The sequence below is a fragment of the Ischnura elegans genome, chromosome 1 (genome assembly GCF_921293095.1).
Source record: "Ischnura elegans chromosome 1, ioIscEleg1.1, whole genome shotgun sequence".
Classification (NCBI taxonomy): domain Eukaryota; kingdom Metazoa; phylum Arthropoda; class Insecta; order Odonata; family Coenagrionidae; genus Ischnura; species Ischnura elegans.
Genome location: NC_060246.1, coordinates 3636722 through 3655134, shown reverse-complemented (window position 1 = coordinate 3655134; position 18413 = coordinate 3636722). Strand labels below are relative to the sequence as shown.

The 18413-nt window shown below is 39.2% G+C and overlaps 1 protein-coding gene across 1 annotated transcript in view; it reads left to right on the top strand.

Moving 5' to 3' along the window:
* LOC124154721 (DNA topoisomerase 2-binding protein 1) overlaps positions 1 to 18191 on the top strand; it is a 150531-nt gene extending 132340 nt beyond the window's left edge. Inside the window, exons 23-27 of the mRNA XM_046528609.1 lie at positions 5710 to 5778; positions 6491 to 6691; positions 7674 to 7921; positions 13759 to 14028; positions 18036 to 18191. Coding sequence (XP_046384565.1) covers positions 5710 to 5778; positions 6491 to 6691; positions 7674 to 7921; positions 13759 to 13975 — 735 coding nt within the window. The 3' untranslated portion in view covers positions 13976 to 14028; positions 18036 to 18191. The remainder of the gene's footprint in view (positions 1 to 5709; positions 5779 to 6490; positions 6692 to 7673; positions 7922 to 13758; positions 14029 to 18035) is intronic.
* The last annotated feature ends 222 nt before the right edge of the window (positions 18192 to 18413 follow it).

The following is an 18413-nucleotide window of genomic DNA, read 5'->3' as shown; positions in this document are numbered from 1 at the left end:
TCACAAGTATTTTGTTACCATTCTATGGAGACATTATTAAGAATTTATCTGCCTTGGTAGCTTAAGAAATCCTCTTTCATCTGAAAAATCCAATTTATGTTCATTCTCCCGTACAGGTGTTCAGCTAGGAATTAAGACTAGGGGGGTTTAAGGCGCAACTAATTCTGGGAGGGTCTGGGGGATATGTAATACTCGCCAGAGTAAGTGGGAGGTGTGGGTGCCCTCCCCCAGAAAAGTTTTATGATAAATGGTTAAAAATGGTGAATTTGACAGCTTTATGAGTGGTATTTTATTACCGTATATCTCCGAATATAGTCCCCCCTTTTTTTCCAAAAATGCCCGAGTAAAAGTAAGGGGGGGGGACTATATTCGAGTGAAATCCAGTTAGCATACTAAAGGTGACCATCAAGTTATAAATAACGGCATAATAGCTAATGTTCTCGTAGTCTTTCTCTTTGAGTATATTTATGAGGATTATAATCGGAGATGTGAGTAAATACTGCCACGTTTTACTGGAAATTAAGGCAATTTTTACCATTAATGTTGTAGAGATACGATTCTTCCGATTCAAATAGCATATTGGATATGCGTTTTCACGGAATCCATCGGTTAGCCGTTAATTTTCTTGGAAAAGTATTGTTAGAATAATTCAATCGGCACTGATCACTTAATGACGCAAAACAATAAATAATTAAAATCAAAACTAAACACACTATCATTACATTAATCGAACACTAGAATTGAATCAATAGTATATGTACCCGCCGCTCATTTAATAGAACTCATTTAATAGTTACACAATTTAAATCATTGCGAAAAATAAACAGATAAAGTGAACCTTTCGTGACGATTTAGCATTTCACTACGTCCGCAGCAACTATACGTCCATGTGCCCGTGCGGTTCGTGTTTACAACCACTGCTCTTACCGCCTTCACAGAACAAGAATGCGCAATAGTTGATGCATTTGTTTCTGAAAAGGCGCAATAATCGACGGCTTTAAATCAATGTGCTCAACAATTAGAAGCGCCGGCATTACTACAGTTGTTCGAAATCCAGCGACTCAGCATCGAAAGTGTGATAAATTTTTTGAGGAATATCTTCAATTCGCCAGGGTTAGTAGGATCGATAAATTACGTCGCATAATGTTTCGCAATTATTTCCGCGATATTTTCTTTATTAAATATAATTTTACGTTTAACAGTGACACGATGGATCAAGTAGAAAGACGAGGATCAACCCTGCGGCAGATAAGAAGCCATCAACGACGGAGTTTTGATGCAAATTTAAAAATAGCCGTTGCAGAATACGCCGTTAATCATAGTATTCACATGGCGGCTGAAAAATTTGGCGTGGAAAGAAAGTCGGTGCGACTTTGGAAAGCGCAGTTACCTCGCTTGCAAAGCGCTAGTACATCGCGTAAGTCATTTCGGGGGCCTCGATGCGGCAGATTCCAAGAACTAGAGGAAAATATTGTCAAATTCGTGCGCAAATGCAGAGCAGAAGCTCTTTGTGTGACTTATGCAATGATTCGCGACGAGGCATTGAAAATTGCCCAGGACAGCGGAATTCCGAGGGATAAGTTCAGAGCAAGTGCAGGCTGGTTGAGAAGAATGATGAAGCGTAATGGCTTCACACTACGACGACGAACATCACTTGCACAGCGTCTTCCGGTTTGCTATGAGGAGAAAATTATTGCCTACCAAAGGTATGTCATCCAACTGCGGCAAAGGCAAGGATATTTATTGGGGCAAATGGGAAATGCAGATGAAACTCCAGTTTTTATTGACATGCCGAATTCAACAACAGTGGAAGAGAAGGGAGCAAAATCAGTGCTGGTCAAAACTTCGGGACACGAAAAGAATCGAGTGACTTGCATGCTTGCTATCACTGCTGACGGGAGAAAACTACCTCCATACATCATTTTTAAAAGAAAAACTATGCCAAAAGAAAAATTTCCCCCAGGAATGCATGTAAGAGTTCAAGAAAATGGATGGATGACGCAAGAATTGGTCCTGGATTGGATAAAAGTTGTTTGGAAAAAGAGGCCAGGTGCCCTTTTAAATATCCCATCCATGCTGGTTCTGGACTCGTTTAGGGGCCACATAACTGAAAGCGTGAAGATAGAGCTAGCAAAAGGCAAAACAGATATGGTTGTCATCCCAGGGGGTTTAACCAGTCAACTACAACCTTTGGATGTATCGGTTAACAAACCATTCAAAGATGAATTTAAAAGAAATTATAATGAGTGGATGGTTATGGGTCAAAAAGAATATACACAGGGAGGAAAATTAAGGAGACCATCTCTGGCAATGGTTGCGCAGTGGATATTAAATGCCTGGAGTTCAGTCAAAGAAACTGTGATAATCAAGAGTTTCAAAAAATGCTGCATTTCTAACCTACTTGATGGGTCAGAAGATGATATTACTTGGGAAAAATCAGATTCAGAGGAGAGTGATGAGGATTGGAATCCAGGAGAAGAAAATGATTCCTCTGATGAGACTGGAAGTTGTGATTCATTTGAAAAAGATGATTGAGAAATCAAAAAGTTTATTCCATTTTAATAACTAAGGAGATATCATATTTTTTCAGTTTTAATGTTTGTTGGAAAAAGTTTATTTCTTAATTTTATTACTTTGATATTTGTAAGTCCTGTATTTTACTAAGCAGGCATTTGATGGCAATATTTTTATAATATTTATAATTTATTTATCACAATTTTATTTAGATTTCCTTAATTCTTCTAGTCACTTGGATTTGTGATGACTTGATGGTTGTGTTACACTGGATCTAAGGAAGTTTCAGGGCCAAATGCAATACTGTTTAATAGCTTTAAGTGAAAGCTTATATATATATTGACATTGTTTGTAGTCATTTGTAAATCAAAAATATTAATAATTTGTGAATGTTTAAAAAAATACAATAGCCTTGGATACTTAAAAATTTTCTCATTTCTTCATTACATCTGGTTAAGGAACTATAAATTACTGACACATGCAATGAATCGCAACATGTTTTAGGTATAGTTATTTTGTTATGATGGATTATATGTGAACAGATTTGTTCTTAATCTTCATAGAAAAAAATAGTTTTTATCGAATCTAGAATCTTAACTTGCTAACCACAGAAAAATTGCCTTCCTTTACATTTTAAAATTTTTCCCAAAACTGAGGTCTCAAAATTGGGGGGGGGGACTATATTCGGGGGGGGACTATATTCGGAGATATACGGTAATCCTTACCCTATTCTAAGAGTAACATTTATCCAATTTAGTAAAATGGATCGAAGGTAAAAATTTCTCTGAGAGCTCTGGGGGTTTTTTTATCCCCCAACCCCTCGCTGCACCACTGTTCCTCAAATATGTCAAGCCAATCCATTGCCTTAGTATTGTGGAGGCTACTCAGATAATTTGCCTTGTTCCTGAATTCCTTCGTCCTGAATTCAAGGACGATATTGGAGCATATAGATAGGAGGAGAAGTTTTAAAAGACATCTTAGGAGATGGTGAGAGCAAGTCAAAATGGCCCTTGAAGTCATAGAGGAGATTGATAGTAACCTAAGCTTGAGCTCAGTGAAAAATGTAGTTGCTAGTACTGGCTGTGGGAACCTGGGACCTGGAGCACCAGTGGAGCGGAGCGAATTTTCAATTTTCATTGTTGCTCCGGGGTGCATAAAATAATGATAATTTTGTGAACATGATTTTTTTAATGGTTGATTATTGCATGTTTTTGGTAATACTATTCTTTGCTATCAATGAAATTCAGAGATGATAGATGGAATATTTGAGAATACTGCCATGTATCTGGCCTTAACTAACTGGCCTTGTAGGGTATAAATAGGCATTTTATCTTGTTTTTTTGTTGATGTTTTTCTCACATATGAGCAAGAAAAGAGCGTATTCCGAATATATGCACTCGTGAATCCAAACTTTATTTTATTGTGATCCTTTCTGTTGAGTAAAAAATCAACAACTGATGGTTACCAAGGCCGTTTCATTCTTTAATTTTTACGATATTTTCATGAATAAAAGTCGGCTGCAATTATGAAATTATGCTATTATTCTTTCCATAGTAATAAATATCAATTTTCCATCATTTTAAAATGTAAATATTATAATTAAAATTAATTAAAGATTTATTACAAAGGTATTACAAATTTATATTTCACTTGTATTTTGCCTTTTTATTACAACTGAATTGCGAATCATCTGTATACAAGAAGTTTGCATGCAGCTGTTATACAATTGTATTACAAAAATCGGTAAAATTTCTAAATTTACAAAAGATATACCATTTGTATACAAATGCTTGCGTTGTCTGGGATAGAAATACTGTATTTCAAAATAGGTGTTATTGCGGACGTCAGTTTAACAGACAGACATTGCTCAGAAGAACCTCTAATTACAAAGCATGTTATTTGGAAAAAAATTATGGGCTTTGGTTAAAATGTATATTACTTTCAAATCCAAGTATATATTGTAAAATTCCATTAAAAATGCTCAATGAGTGGGTGGAAATATCCTCAATTAATATTTTAAACGCACGTTATGGCATCATAAAAAAACGATATCCCAGAATTTTGCAAATTTTAGCCTACAAAATTTTTATTTTTTAATATTGCCCAAAATAGAATTTTATAATGTGATAATAAAATTAATATATGATTAAAATGGTGACACTAAGCCTATCAAATTATATAACAACGTAGATAGCGAATATCGACTATCGTATAGTATTAATCCTTAAGATTATCACTATCATTATTTATTAATCAAAAATATCTAAATTATGGTATTTAAATGGAACACATATTGGTCTGCCCAATTTGAAAAGTATTTTTTACATAATGAAAAGTAAAGAAAACTTTGTAATTCCACATAACTATTTAATTTACGACCTAGGTTTCGACGTGGCATGTCATCGTCTGGTACGAATGCACAGAAGACAGGGAATAAACAGCCGCACCCTAATTTTTTTTTTAAATCGTTACTTTTCATTATGTCAAGAAGGTTCCATTAAGTCACGCCTTAAACAAATACTTCTTTTACATAATACTAATTGTAAATTGAAATATATTGGTACATATTAAGTGATACCGCAAATCGCTTAGACTGTGGATTAATAACTCAATATGAGCATACGTCGATTTCCCACCAAGAAGCGGAGAATTGAAGTTTGTATGCTACTCTGCTATGCTCCGGCTCCATTGTCGGAGCGGAGCTGTTCAATTCCTGCTGGAGTGGAGTTCTCTCAAGAAATGCTCTGCTCCGGAGTGGAGCACCTCGGACTCCCATGGTCGTCGCTCCACTCCGGAGCGGAGCATTTCTTGAGAGAACTCCACTCCAGCAGGAATTGAACTGCTCCGCTCCGACAATGGAGCCGGAGCATAGCGGAGCGGAGGAGTGCTCCAGGTCCCTGGTGGGAACTGACTTTTGAAAGTGACTGTACATATATACAATGGGAAGTTGACATAATTTCTTTAATTAAGCCTGATTAATTTCTGATAAATGCAAGCATCATAAATGAGAAAAATAAAATAATTTGAATGATGAATTATGAATAGAATATGATTATATTTAATAAATAACCTCCAGTCATAACCATAAATCATTATAACATATGTAAATAGCTTAGTATTTTTATGTTTATACATAAGTAGTAATTATTTCTAGGTTCCATAGCATTGTGATATGTTTTCCTCCATTTTTTCTAGGCTTTTGGGCAACCTGAGACAGAGACAAGGATTACACCTAAGTTTATGTTTTCGAGCATGGATGAGGCAGTAAGTCTAATCTATTATCTATCTCTCTGTCTATATTTAAAAATTTCTCTTTTTGGCATGTTGACAAAAAAGTTGGTTTCATGTGTTTTTGATTTTTATATGTCCACGATCATTACAATACTACCAACTTATGTATTCTACATCCAGTTATGTGTATCACTTAATGATGATTACCAAATTGATTTAATAATTTGTGATAATTTTACTATTCAATTTTTAAGATAAGCCAACTGTATGTCATTTCTTTCCACCTTTGATTATTCTCTTTTTACCGTGCCTTTACAAGAATGTATTCTTTGATTTTTTGCTGGAATATTTGTTTGTATTAAAAGACTTTTCGTATGTATTTTTACTGTATTTAATGCTAGTGCATTCTTATGCGTGATGCTGACTTCAAAATCAAGAAACACATCATCAGTTAGGTACTTTTGTTTTAATCATTGTCATATGTAAAATTAACTATGTATACAATTAATATGAAAATATTCATGGATGGTAGCGTATTTTTGAGCTAAATTTTGATCCATGATTGAGATAGTATTGCCTGAGTCAGTTGAGACTTTTTCTGCATGTTGTACCACTATTCTCAGTTGAGGGTCATTTTGATCAAGTCAGTCAGTCTCATTTGAATGATGAAATGAGAATATTCAATGTCTTTATCGACTTAATTCAGATCTCTCGATTTGCTTTGATTTTGTGTCATCCTTTGCAGGAGAAAATGAGGTATAAGAGCGTGGTTGAAAACCTAGGCGGTCAAGTCTGTGTGGACACTAATTTCGACACTTCGGCCACACATCTCATCACTCTGAGGCCTGCTCGCAGTGAGAAACTCCTCGGTAGTATTGCATCCGGCATTTGGGTCCTCCACCCAAAATATCTTGATGCTTCTGTGGCAGAGGGAGCATTTGTTGAGGTAACATGCTATTAGTTTTAAGGTTTTCGCAGCGATTAGATGCACTATTATAATTCATTTTCGGGAATACGTCTGCGTGCTTAATATTTAACTCAACGTTTCGTTCCACTTACTGGGAACGTCGTCAGGAGAATGAAAATATAAACACCTATCATACCGTTGGAAAAACTGGTCCATTGTTGTCAAGGTATTTAAAAAAGTAAATAAAAATAAAATAAAAGCCAACTTCTTTAAAACATCTAATATAAAAAAGGAAGATGAAAGGTGGAATATTGTAATTAAATTTTCGAAATGTATCTCTTCCACACATGGCTTAAATTATATCCATCATCCCTGTTAAAATTCATTGGTCGTTTAGAAATTTCTATCGCCTCTCTAATAAGCCGTGGATAATATGCAGATTTTCTTGCAATGGCTTTGGCCTCATCCAGGAGGATCTTGTGTCCTGGCCCCGACATAAAATGATCGGCGACAGCTGAAGTTTCCCATTGCCTTGCCTTCAGCGCCCTTTCATGCTCTTTCAGCCTTGTCACTATCTTCCGTTTGGTCTGTCCGATGTAACTAGACCCACATGAACATGGAATCTCATATATGCCTTCCATTTGTAATGGGGGAACAGCATCAATGACGGATGGAAGTAGGTCTCTGATCTTCCTCAACGTGCCAAACCTGGTTTCAACGTTGGCTTTTCCAAGGATGCGAGCAATCCGGTCCGTTGTTCCTGATATGTAAGGCAGAACTGCAAAAGCACTTGGTTTTGCACGTCTTCGCAATAAAGTTGTGATTCCTCTGATGATGAGCTGTCTCAAAAAATTGCAGAATGGACTTTTGCCACTTTGCAATTCACTCCTCCAATTATGTAAAAATCAGTTTGTTTATGAACTTGATCAAAAGACGTGATGAAAAATGCAAAGGCCTATTTTGCTTTTGAGAGCTCACTGGTTGTTTGACTCAACGAACGTTTGCTTCTTTGCATGTGAAGGAGGAGGCGTACGAGTGGGGCAACCCGAGTGGGCTGGTGCCCATGCCCACGGTGGAGATTGAGCGCATCCTCTCGGCTGCAATCCACCGGTGGCGAGTGAAAATCAAGGGGGGGGGGCTGCAGATGAGCAGTGAGAGTCGCCGTGGTGCCTTTGAGGGAATGTGCGCCATTGTGCACATGGTGGAGGAGAGGGCGGGCGCGTTCCGGCGCCTCATTGTGGCTGGCGGAGGCACCATCTCGGAAGCAACGTAAGTCTGTGTGTGTGGCGACAAAGATTTCAGTTCATTTGATGTTCAGTTGATTCTTGGCAGTGGGTTAATGATATACAGGCGGTCCCCGACTTTCGCACGCAATGCATTCCTGAAGATATGTACGAAAGTTGAACCATTGAGTTCCGTACTAATTAGGGGTTATGTTCCAAAAGAGTGAAATACACACGCTAACACTTTATTTTTTTGCACATTTTATTTTTATTAACTAATGTTTAATGACAAATCAATAAAATTCCTCGCATTATGTACCATATAAATATGTGTAAGAGATGCTCCTTTTTTCCTAGAAATTGCAGCCAAAAATTGGGGTGGGTCTCTTATAAGAATTTCTTATCTTCCCCTCCACTCTGAACTCCCCACGCTGGTAAAAGTTTATGGGGAACTCTGTGGCCTTGGTTTTCAGCGTGAGTCAGTCATCCGTAAACCTAGGTCAAAAACAAGCAGCAGGCTGCGGAGTTTCTCCCTTAGTGACGTAATTTGACAATGCTCCTGTGTGTGTTTCTTACCCATAAGCATTGCGCCGTTACATCGGTACCTCAGAGGTGAACACGGAAAAGATCTTGCAGGGTTTTTCGCTCCGTAGGGCAAAGGGCTATATTTACTGCTACGAGTGGGCATCCCGCAAAATTTATACTGCAAATAGTAATCGCATACCAAACTTGGAGAAACACGTAGTTTTGAAGGACAATAGTACCTGGTAGATAGTCAACATTTGTCTTGCCGAGTAATTTCCATTATGCTTAAGGACATGATTTTTCAAAAATCATCTTCAGATGCTTATATGAGGATTTTTGCAACTGAAAATTGTATTGGTGTCAAAACATGCAGTTTAAAAAATTCAAAGGAGTGTGTACATTGTAGGACTAAATGGTGGATAGAAGAAATCGGAATTGCTTGTGAAGAGCACTGAAGGAGAGGCCGAGGGGAAGGAGCGCGCTCCCTCCATCTTTCAAGCAACGAGGCTGCGAGTGAAGGAGCAAGGGAAGAACATGTCCGATCTAGCATGTGACGTCGTTGCTTTCAATGCGAAGGGGCGAAGGCGCAGCAATGTAATACACGCAGGTGGCATTACCTGAAGTTTCCAGTCCGTCTTGTCTTGTTTGAATGTGCTCATGCTGCACTCGTTTCTTCTGAAATTATGCTGTTTGGACTATTTTGAATATTAGCAGCCTTGTTGTAACTATAAAGCTTTGTGTAAGAAACGCCAACAGGAGCATTGCAAAAATATGTCACAAAGGGGAAAAACTCCCCAGCCTGCCGCTTGTTTTTGACCCAGGGTTTCAGATGACTGACTCATGCTGAAAACCAAGGCCACTCAGTTCCCCTTGGGCTTGCGACCGGGGAAAGGGAGGAGGGGAAGATAAGAAGTTTGTGTAAGAGGCGCACCCCCATTTACGGCTGCAATTTCTGGGAAAAAAGGTGCACCTCTTACATGCGCTTATATGGTATAATGTCTACTATAAACAAAAAACATATCAAGAAGCATAACAAAATGCAATTGTTGAACACTCACTCTAGATACCTTTAAATGTTTACATCAAAATTACGAAATTGAAATGATATTTCGTGAAATGTCATTGCTGAAGGAGTATATGTTGTGCATGAATCAAGCAACACTCGTACTGAAATACACAATAAGGAAGAAGACCTTTGGTGTATTAATTTAGTTGAAAGCTGTATGATGATGCCTCGGAGTCTTCGTCACATCGTCACGAGATTCAAATGCGTGACAAAAATAAACCAGACTATTCCAAAACCGAAAGAAAAGATTCCAAATAATCTCATTGAAAGGGTGTATCGCATACGGTGCTCATGTGGTAAATCATACATCGGTGAAACATGCAGATTCACGAAGATCCGCCTGCAGGAGCACAAGAGGGCCACACAGAACAAGAAATTCGACCTCTCAGCAGTTGCCGAGCATGCGTGGAGTAAGCCTGGGCATAATATAATATTTGACGAAGTGAAAATCATCGCAAAAGAAAAGAGGTATTACCCCAGGCTGATAAGGGAGGCAATAGAGATCATCAAAACGCCCAAAAATATCAATAGGGAAGACGGATACAATATAACCAACGCCTGGAAGAGTGTTAAGAAATCCAACCAATCACGGCGCAGCAGCAAGGGTAACCGGCCAACAACACCGCGGCCGCCAGGAGGGAGAGCTATATATACGCGGCAAAAACACCGAAAGACCACTTCGACCTGAAGACGCCTGGTGGAATCCTGGCAAAACTGTCGTCACCTCTGACAACGAAACGCGGCGATAACCCGGAAGATGGAGAAATCCACAAAGCTGTATGATGGTGTCTAGTCAACATTTTTGAAAAATCTCACCACTGAAGACTGAACTACAGCTTTCTTCTTCCCTTGATGAAGGAGCCTATAGCAGGCAGTGTCTTACTCAAAAATATCACCTTGATTTAAGTCAACTCTGCCCTCGACTGCATACACTGTCATATGATCTGATTTGATGAAAAATTAATTCACCAATTACAACCATTGAATTATAGAGTAATATTAAAAATGTAACTTTTCAGACAGAAAAAGCAAAAGTAAAATGTCTAAGAGGAGAATCAAAATAATAATATCCAGACAGTTAATCCACAATGGGTCAAAATTTAAAATGTGTGCTTTTCTCGTTTATCTGATCTAGCCTTTGATAGTGATTGTGTAAGAGTTGAATATTAAATCTGTTTTAAAACATCTTTGAAACGTTGCGAAGCTGATTATTTTCACTTAACCCGCCATGCATGTTAATTAATGTTCGTCAACTAATCATGGCCAAATGGAGTGTGTAATCTCATGCTCAAGACATTCTAATTAATTGTCTCTGTCCAAATCATCAGAGTGCTTGCAAGTTTATCATTAGTAGTAGTCGCACACCTATCGGTAATACTACCGTTTAAGCGCGTGTAAGAGGCGCACCTTTTTTCCCAGATATTGCAGCCGAAAATGGGGGTGCGCCTCTTACACAAACTTCTTATCTTCCCCCCCTCCCCTTCTCCGGTTGCAAGTTCAAGGGGAACTGAGTGGCCATGGTTTTCAGCGTGAGTCAGTCATCTGAAACCCTGGGTCAAAATCAAGCGGCAGGCAGGGGAGTTTCTCCCTTAGTAACGTATTTTTAAAATGCTCCTGTTTGAATTTCTTGCAAGCATCGCGCCGTCATGTCGGTACCCCAGAGGTGAACATTGAAAAGATCGCGCGGGGTGATTCGCTCCGGAGCGCGCGCTAAATTTATTGCTACGAGTGAGCATCCCGCGGCATTTATACTGCATATAGTAATATTGGTGTCAAAACCTGCGGTTGAAAAAAATCGAACGAGTGTGCTCATTGTTGGACTTAATGGTGGATAGAAGAAATCGGAAATGCTTATAAGTGAAGAGCGCTGCGGGAGAGGTCGAGGGGAAGAGGGCTCCCTCCCCTCCCTATTTAAAGCTACAAGCGAAGGAGCAAGGGAAGAACACGTCCGATCTTGCATGTGACGTCGTTGCCTTTAAAGCGAAGGGGCGAAGGCGCAGCAATGTGACATACGCAGTTTGCGTTGCCTGAGTTCCAGTCCGTCTCGTCTTGTTTGAATGCGCTTATCCTACGCTTGTTTCTTCCAAAATTGTGCTGTTTGGACTATGTTGACTATTAGTAGCCTTATTTTAGCTATAAATCTTTGTATCAATCAATTAGAGCTCAAAAAACTTAAATGCTGTAAGATATACGTCGCGTTAGGTCTAATTCTTTTTAGAACCTCGTGCGTGTCATACAATTGCTGAAAGATATCGGGATATCTTCGAGCTCAGAAGGTGACTCGCCTAGCATTTGACATCCAGAAACTCGGGGAATTGAACCTGGTAGACCGAAAAAGGTCAGTTGGTGGAATGGGGTAGGGATGAAACACGTTTCCATTGTTCCCCTGTAACTTGATATTTTCCTGTGGTGTCTCGGAAAGGAAAAAAACGGCAGAGGCATTAGCTGATGGAGAGCCGAGTGTAGTTCCGTTAGGCCCCTTGCACAAACACCGATTTTGGACGGCCAGTAAAATATTGGCCGATATTTTACCGGCGAAGCGATGCTTGCACACACGCCGGATTTTTACCGGTCAAACGATACGTTGCTAAGTTTTTGAGCCGGCGTCGGCGATCCACAGTGACAATAGCCGGCAGCTAACCGGCATTTTGCCGGTGCCGGCGTGTGGTCGGTACGTGTGCAAGCTCCAATGCTCTCCCATTGTTCACTATTGGAATGTGGACGGCCGATATTTTACCGGCCGTCCAAAATCGGTGCGTGTGCAAGGGGCCTTAAATCTACGACGTGGTTATTATCCTACGGCGCTGAGATTGCCCCGATTGTTGTTCAATCTCTTGGGAAAGCTCATGCCATTTGCCTGTCGTGTTTTGCCTTAAAATTTTCCACGGCTGCAATTCTATTGCAATACTCCTGCGAGAGCTTTTAAACAAAATTGTTCGTGAGTAGTACAAGCAACGTAGAGCGATGGCGTATGCAAAGAGAGGATCGGAACTCTTTCTACTCCCTCTTATGCCGCCGCAGTTATCAAAATTTCCTCTTTCAAACAGTACTGAAAGAGGACATTTCGATAACTGTCGAAATTCCAGGCATACGTCTGCAACACCGCACGATAGGATAAAAAAAATGTCGCAAAATTTTTTTTCTTTAAAGCTTCGATCCTCAAAATAGGGGTGCGCCTCTTACACGTGTGCGCCTCTTACACCAGCTTATACGGTAATTACCTTTTTATCTTAATCAAATCCCTTTCCTCAATTTATGCTGTGACATTTTTTATAAATCTGTTGATCAGTTTCTTTTGAAATATATTGCCTGTCTAAAATTAATTTCCTTGAAACCTTTAATAAATAAATTAAAATTTGAAAAAAAAACAAAGAAAATAAATTTAAAATTGAGTCCCTGAATAATTTTCCTGGTGATGTAAATGATTGCCAGCTGAAACAGGAGATTTATTCCAAGCATTGAAAATTTATTTATAGCTTATGCAGTTTTTCTTAAATTTGAGTTACATCAGGATGAATGTCATGGTATACATAGCTTGTAGAATTATCATTCAATTGGGGTTTAGTGGCTGCCTCTCATGAAGATTCTTATAAGCAACTTTGTTGCATAGAAAAATTGTTTGGATGTATGCATACATGTATATGAGTTTCACTTTTCCTCCATATTATCTGTTTGTACAGTATCCATAACAGTGAATATTTATCTACTTCTTTTAGATGAGCTGACACTTTTCCAACGAAGTAGCTTCATAAGAGACTTGAATGTGCTCATGTTTTATGTTATATTTCATATAAATATTTGAGTAAACGTATTGGGTATAAAAGGTAGCAGTTAAGATGCTAATTACTTATTTGTAAATTAAATTGTTGTAACACTTGGTCAGCGCCTTGTAGTTCAGCTTAAGTCATGTGGTTGTGCTTTGCTGGTCTCTCATGAAATTTGGGTTCTGAATCCTCAGGTTATCATCCTTTTATGCCTGTGGTATTTGTCACCAGCACTGCTTAGCAATTAGAAATTCATCCAGTCTCCACCTCTTGTTGTGTACTTTAACTCTTGATGCTCTCATGGATCCTCTCCTCTGGAATAGTGACTCCATATTATGGGTTTGTATCATTGTACCTCAGGGTACTACTCGAGCATTTTTGGATTGCTGAACACCTGTGCTGGCTGGTTAGTTAACTGTTCCTCTCATTCATCAGTTAATTCCTTTGTAAAGCGTGCATCCTTAATGCTGATCTTTTTATATGAAGTAGAGTAATTATCCTTGAAATTTTGGGTTTGGTTTTCCCCAGACCTCCCTACACTTCTGCCACGGATGCTACAATATGCCTCATGGAGCCTGGCCGCAGCCCGGGAACTAAGGCAGATGTGGAGTCGCTGGCCAGGAAGGGGATTCACTGCGTCAAGCCCCTCTACTTAAATGAGTGCCTTATGAGGGTTGAAGCTCCTGATCCACTTGAGTGTGCCATTCCTGATTATATAGCAGCACTTGAAGCTCAAAAGGAGTGATTATTTGAAGCCAAGTAACATACATGAGGCTGTGGAGCATCACTGATCATCTGGTATGACTTTTTAAATTTTCTAATCCCATGGATTTGTTTTATTTTTTAAATAATTTTATGTGAAATGATGTTGGAGGACTCGTAGGGGTTCTTGCTACAGTGAAACCTGTATTAAGTGACCACCAACGGTTTCATCAATTGTTGGTCATTTGAGAAAGGTAGAGAGGTTTGGAAAGGTTGCATAGTTGAATGTACAGTAAGGGCCGTATTCTTAGTCGACCCTACATAAGTGGTGGAGGGTAATTCTGTCGTCAAATTCTCTGAAATGACGTAGATGATGGCGCAGCACCAATTTTCCACTCTGGTGGCGTAATGGGAACTAACTATGAAACTAAGAAAAGACGTCCGATAATTTTCGGGTGTATCGTTAGGACAACGGCTCAAGGTAAATAAACAGTAGGTGTCGTCCGCCAGGTCGAGTCGGTACCGTAACTATCGCTACAAATACTCTCATATCGAGCCAAAAGTAGAACCTAATTGTCTATAAATTATTTCAAAAGCGGTCTGTACAAGACAGTAATAAGTACAGAGCAAATATGAGCATTGGTGTGGGAACTTACGTTGCATCATCAAGGTTCGTCATTCGTTTTCACCTTCTGTAGTTAAGTTTATTATGTGGCAAACAGTGGCATGAAAATACGTTTTCTATGTATATACGTAAACGAAGTATTGGTTTCCCATAAGTATACCGAGTGCCAAACGTGAAAAATATTATTATATATTCGTAGAAACAAGGTGATGTATACCGCTATATTGTTCTTATTAGTTCAGTCAATTTTATAATTTATTTAACTTGGTGGTTATAAAGTGGTTGTATTATTACATTTCCGCTGTGTTACTGTACATTTTAAAATGGCTTGTGTGAGGTCGTCTCCCTTAATATCCACTGTGACGTAGATTCTTCAATCGAAGTGATCAGCAGACGATATTTGGCCGCCATGTTTTTGTAGGGTGTAGGGTTGGTTCGGGTACCCTACATCAAATAGGGCCCGTTTAGTTCCAAAAACGGCCATATGTAGGGCTTCATTTGGGGTATGTAGGGCGAGATCGGTTTATGTAGGGGCTGATGATGTATCCAGGGTCGGTTGACCCTACAGGGTCGACTAAGAATACGGCCCTAAGTCCTCAACATACGAACAAGATACGTTCTGAAACGTTGTTCGTAAGTTGAAAAACCTAAGCAAGCCATCTAAAAGTGTAGTTATCCTGTAGAAAGCAATACTGCATCTATATCTTGACGTAACTCATGATGGTGTTGAACTTATCCATCAGCGCATTCAGCGTGGCTGCAGCCAAAAAATTTCACTGTCCGTGGGAAGGAAGAACGGGTGAAACGCTGAAGAGTTCCTGACTTCGAAACAGTTAACTTGATGCTTGGTTTAGACTTTGTGCAAAGTGTGAGCTTCTCTATGCATCTGTTTGCGTTGCATCAGCCAACCTCAAAGGTGCCAAATATGAAATTTCAGGCACGCTTGCATCTTTTGAATGCTTGTATCTCTGAAAGTTTGTAAGTCAAATGCTTGTAAGCAGAGGACTTATTGTATATGACATTTATTTCCTCGCGTAAAATGCTTAAATAAAGTCAGAAATGCATCGCATTTGGTCTAATTCTTTTTTAAATTAAGCACACATTACTAATATTTCAATCCAATAAAGATGTAATATCAATTGCTGAAAGTCATTGTGAGACGCCTTTTGGGCTAATAGGTGATTCATGCAGCAGTTGACCTCCAGAAACTGGGAACTTTGAAGCAGGTAGGCTGAAAAAGGTCAGTGGGTGAGAAAAGGGGGGGCTAGAAACATGTTTTTGTTGTTCTCGTGTAACTTGATATTATTTTTGAAGCTAAGGTCTTCGTAATATGATCCCTGCACCTTTTTTTATTTCGGAGAAGAGGAAAGACTCAGAGGGGGGGGCTGAATGGAGGGGGATAAGTGATCTTGGGAAATGCACTAATGTAACTATCCCACGGTACTCATGCAACAGTTGACCTCCAGAAATGGGGAACTTCGAAGCAGGTAGGCAGAAAAAGGTCAGTGGGGAAAAAGAGGGAAGGGTAAAATACGATTCTATTATTCTCCTGTAACTTGATATTTTCTTTTGAAGCATTTCATTTATGGTCTTCTTAATACAAACGAACCCTGCGCGAGCTGGGACCTTTTCACCTTTTGTTTGATTTTGGAGAGGAGGAAAGCGTCGGAGGCCGAGGGCTGATGGATGGAGGGGGTAGCGGATTTTGGGAATTGTGCTACGTAGTTACTTTCCACTGGACTGAGGTTCTCCTGGAGGGGGAAACTGGGGATTTTCGGATATTTTCACCCAATCATTTTCAGTTCCCCATGTCGAACTCTTTTCACCGCTGCAATCTGCGAATTTGATGTAGTTCGTCAACTTGCCTATAACTGCGCTGCATGCACTAAACGACTTGAGTTCTTTACAATTTTCTGAGTCAACTACCAACAACAGTGTGCGACAGTGTATGGCATGAAATTCAAAGTATTCGAGAGCATATCTTTAGCATAATTATTCGAGATCTCGATTATCAAATACTTTCTAGTATTCGAGGATACTATTCGCACATCTCTAATGTTTACACTGGACAGAAAATATTATCCTGCAGGTATCTACTCCAGACTTTTGAAGTTCTCCTTTGCTACTTAATTTTCAGTCACAGACTTCATTTCGGTAGAAATTTCATTCATATTTTCCCTGTGGAAATCCGTATGTCTCTCTGAACTATGGCATTTCATTACCATTTGCCAATGCTCAATAATGTATGTAGATGTCATCCTTGCTGTTCCATTTGCATTCCTTGGCACACTTAACTTCTTCCTGTTGGAGTTATTGACGGGGCTGAAGAGACGCCCCAACCACCATGGATGATTCTTTCTCTCCACTCACTCACAAGGAAATGGTCAATTGCTCTATAGTCATCTTTCCACCATTGCACTGGCGTGTTTAAGTGTATGAGATTAAGAGGGCAGAATAAAAAAAATACCCTTTTTTTGTCCATGTCAGAAACAGTGCTGTTGTCAGGAATTAAATATCAATTTAATTCTCGTATTCAAGCCTAAATTCACTGCATCATTCACATCATCAGATTTACCTGAAATTGTCTGGTAGTTGATGAAATGTTGTTCTCAAAATTTTTTAAGCCAGCAATTGCTAGAAATGAAATCTTCATCTCATCCAGAATTTCTAAAACCTTTTCCTTTCCTTTATCAGTGCACCGCAAATAGGAATATTTTTGGTCATGTATTGCAAAGCCTGTTGAAGTTGGGTAAATAGGGTCAAAAAATAGCTGCAGCGAGCCCGAATGGTGGCTGCCCCATATTCCTTCACTTTCCCTCAACCCTTTGGGCAAAGGCTGCATCGCCTTTAGGCAGAGAATGAGGACACTAGGGGGATCCTTAGAAGGTTATAACACACCGCGGCTGGGAGCCAGTAATAGGTGCAGCTTACATGCCTGCACACGAGGGAGAGGAGTGGAATGGGAAGGAAAAAGGATGGCGGCGCCACTGTGAGTAAGGAGCCGTCTACATCTCCTGGGTAAGGAGTAAGAATGGAAGGGTGGGATAGGGAATACCCTCGCTGCTTTGAAAGCGACTACGGCCCACTAGTAGCGAAACCATAATTTATTTTGCCAACGATTTTGCAAGATTTTTGTAGAAAAGAGAAAAATCCAAAGATCAAATCGTTGGATTCCACCTTCAGGCAGTGGCTAAAAGATAAACCTATGCATTACCCACCAGGGGGTCCCACTGCATGGTATGAAGTACACGCGTGACCATAGGGTGGGTCCCAACCTTATCTTGCCCAGAAAAAGGAGATTCAACTCCTCAGCAAAAGAGTTGAGTTATAATTTTTTTGCAAGTATTTTAGCTTAGTGCTACATGAACGATTTTCAAAGTGTATTTTTTATTTCATTATTGCATCTTTTTTTTGGTAGTGTTGCATAGTAGGCATGGAACTGAGACTCATGGTCACATTTTTATTCTTTTCTTTGCAGATTGACCATCTTGAAAGAGGAGGTGCCTTATGATTTGGTTCACTTTGCCAATCACTATCATCATATTTATTACATATTTGTATGGAATATATTTATCTTGGTTTTAATGTAGATGAGGGAGATGAATTTAATGAAAATATACCTGTAATATTGTTATTGAATATTTTAGTCGTTTGAAAGTCTTGATGTCATTTGCATACCCAAGATATCCAAGACAAAGTTTAAAAAGAATTTTCTGCTTAAGTAATGCATGCGAAATGCATATATCTGTACATGGGTCGTACTCTTGTTTTGTGAGGAATCAGCCATTGTTGAAATTCCTCATTTAACAATTCTGCTCTGTTATTTCTCTGGCTGACTTCAAAATTATATTTAGTG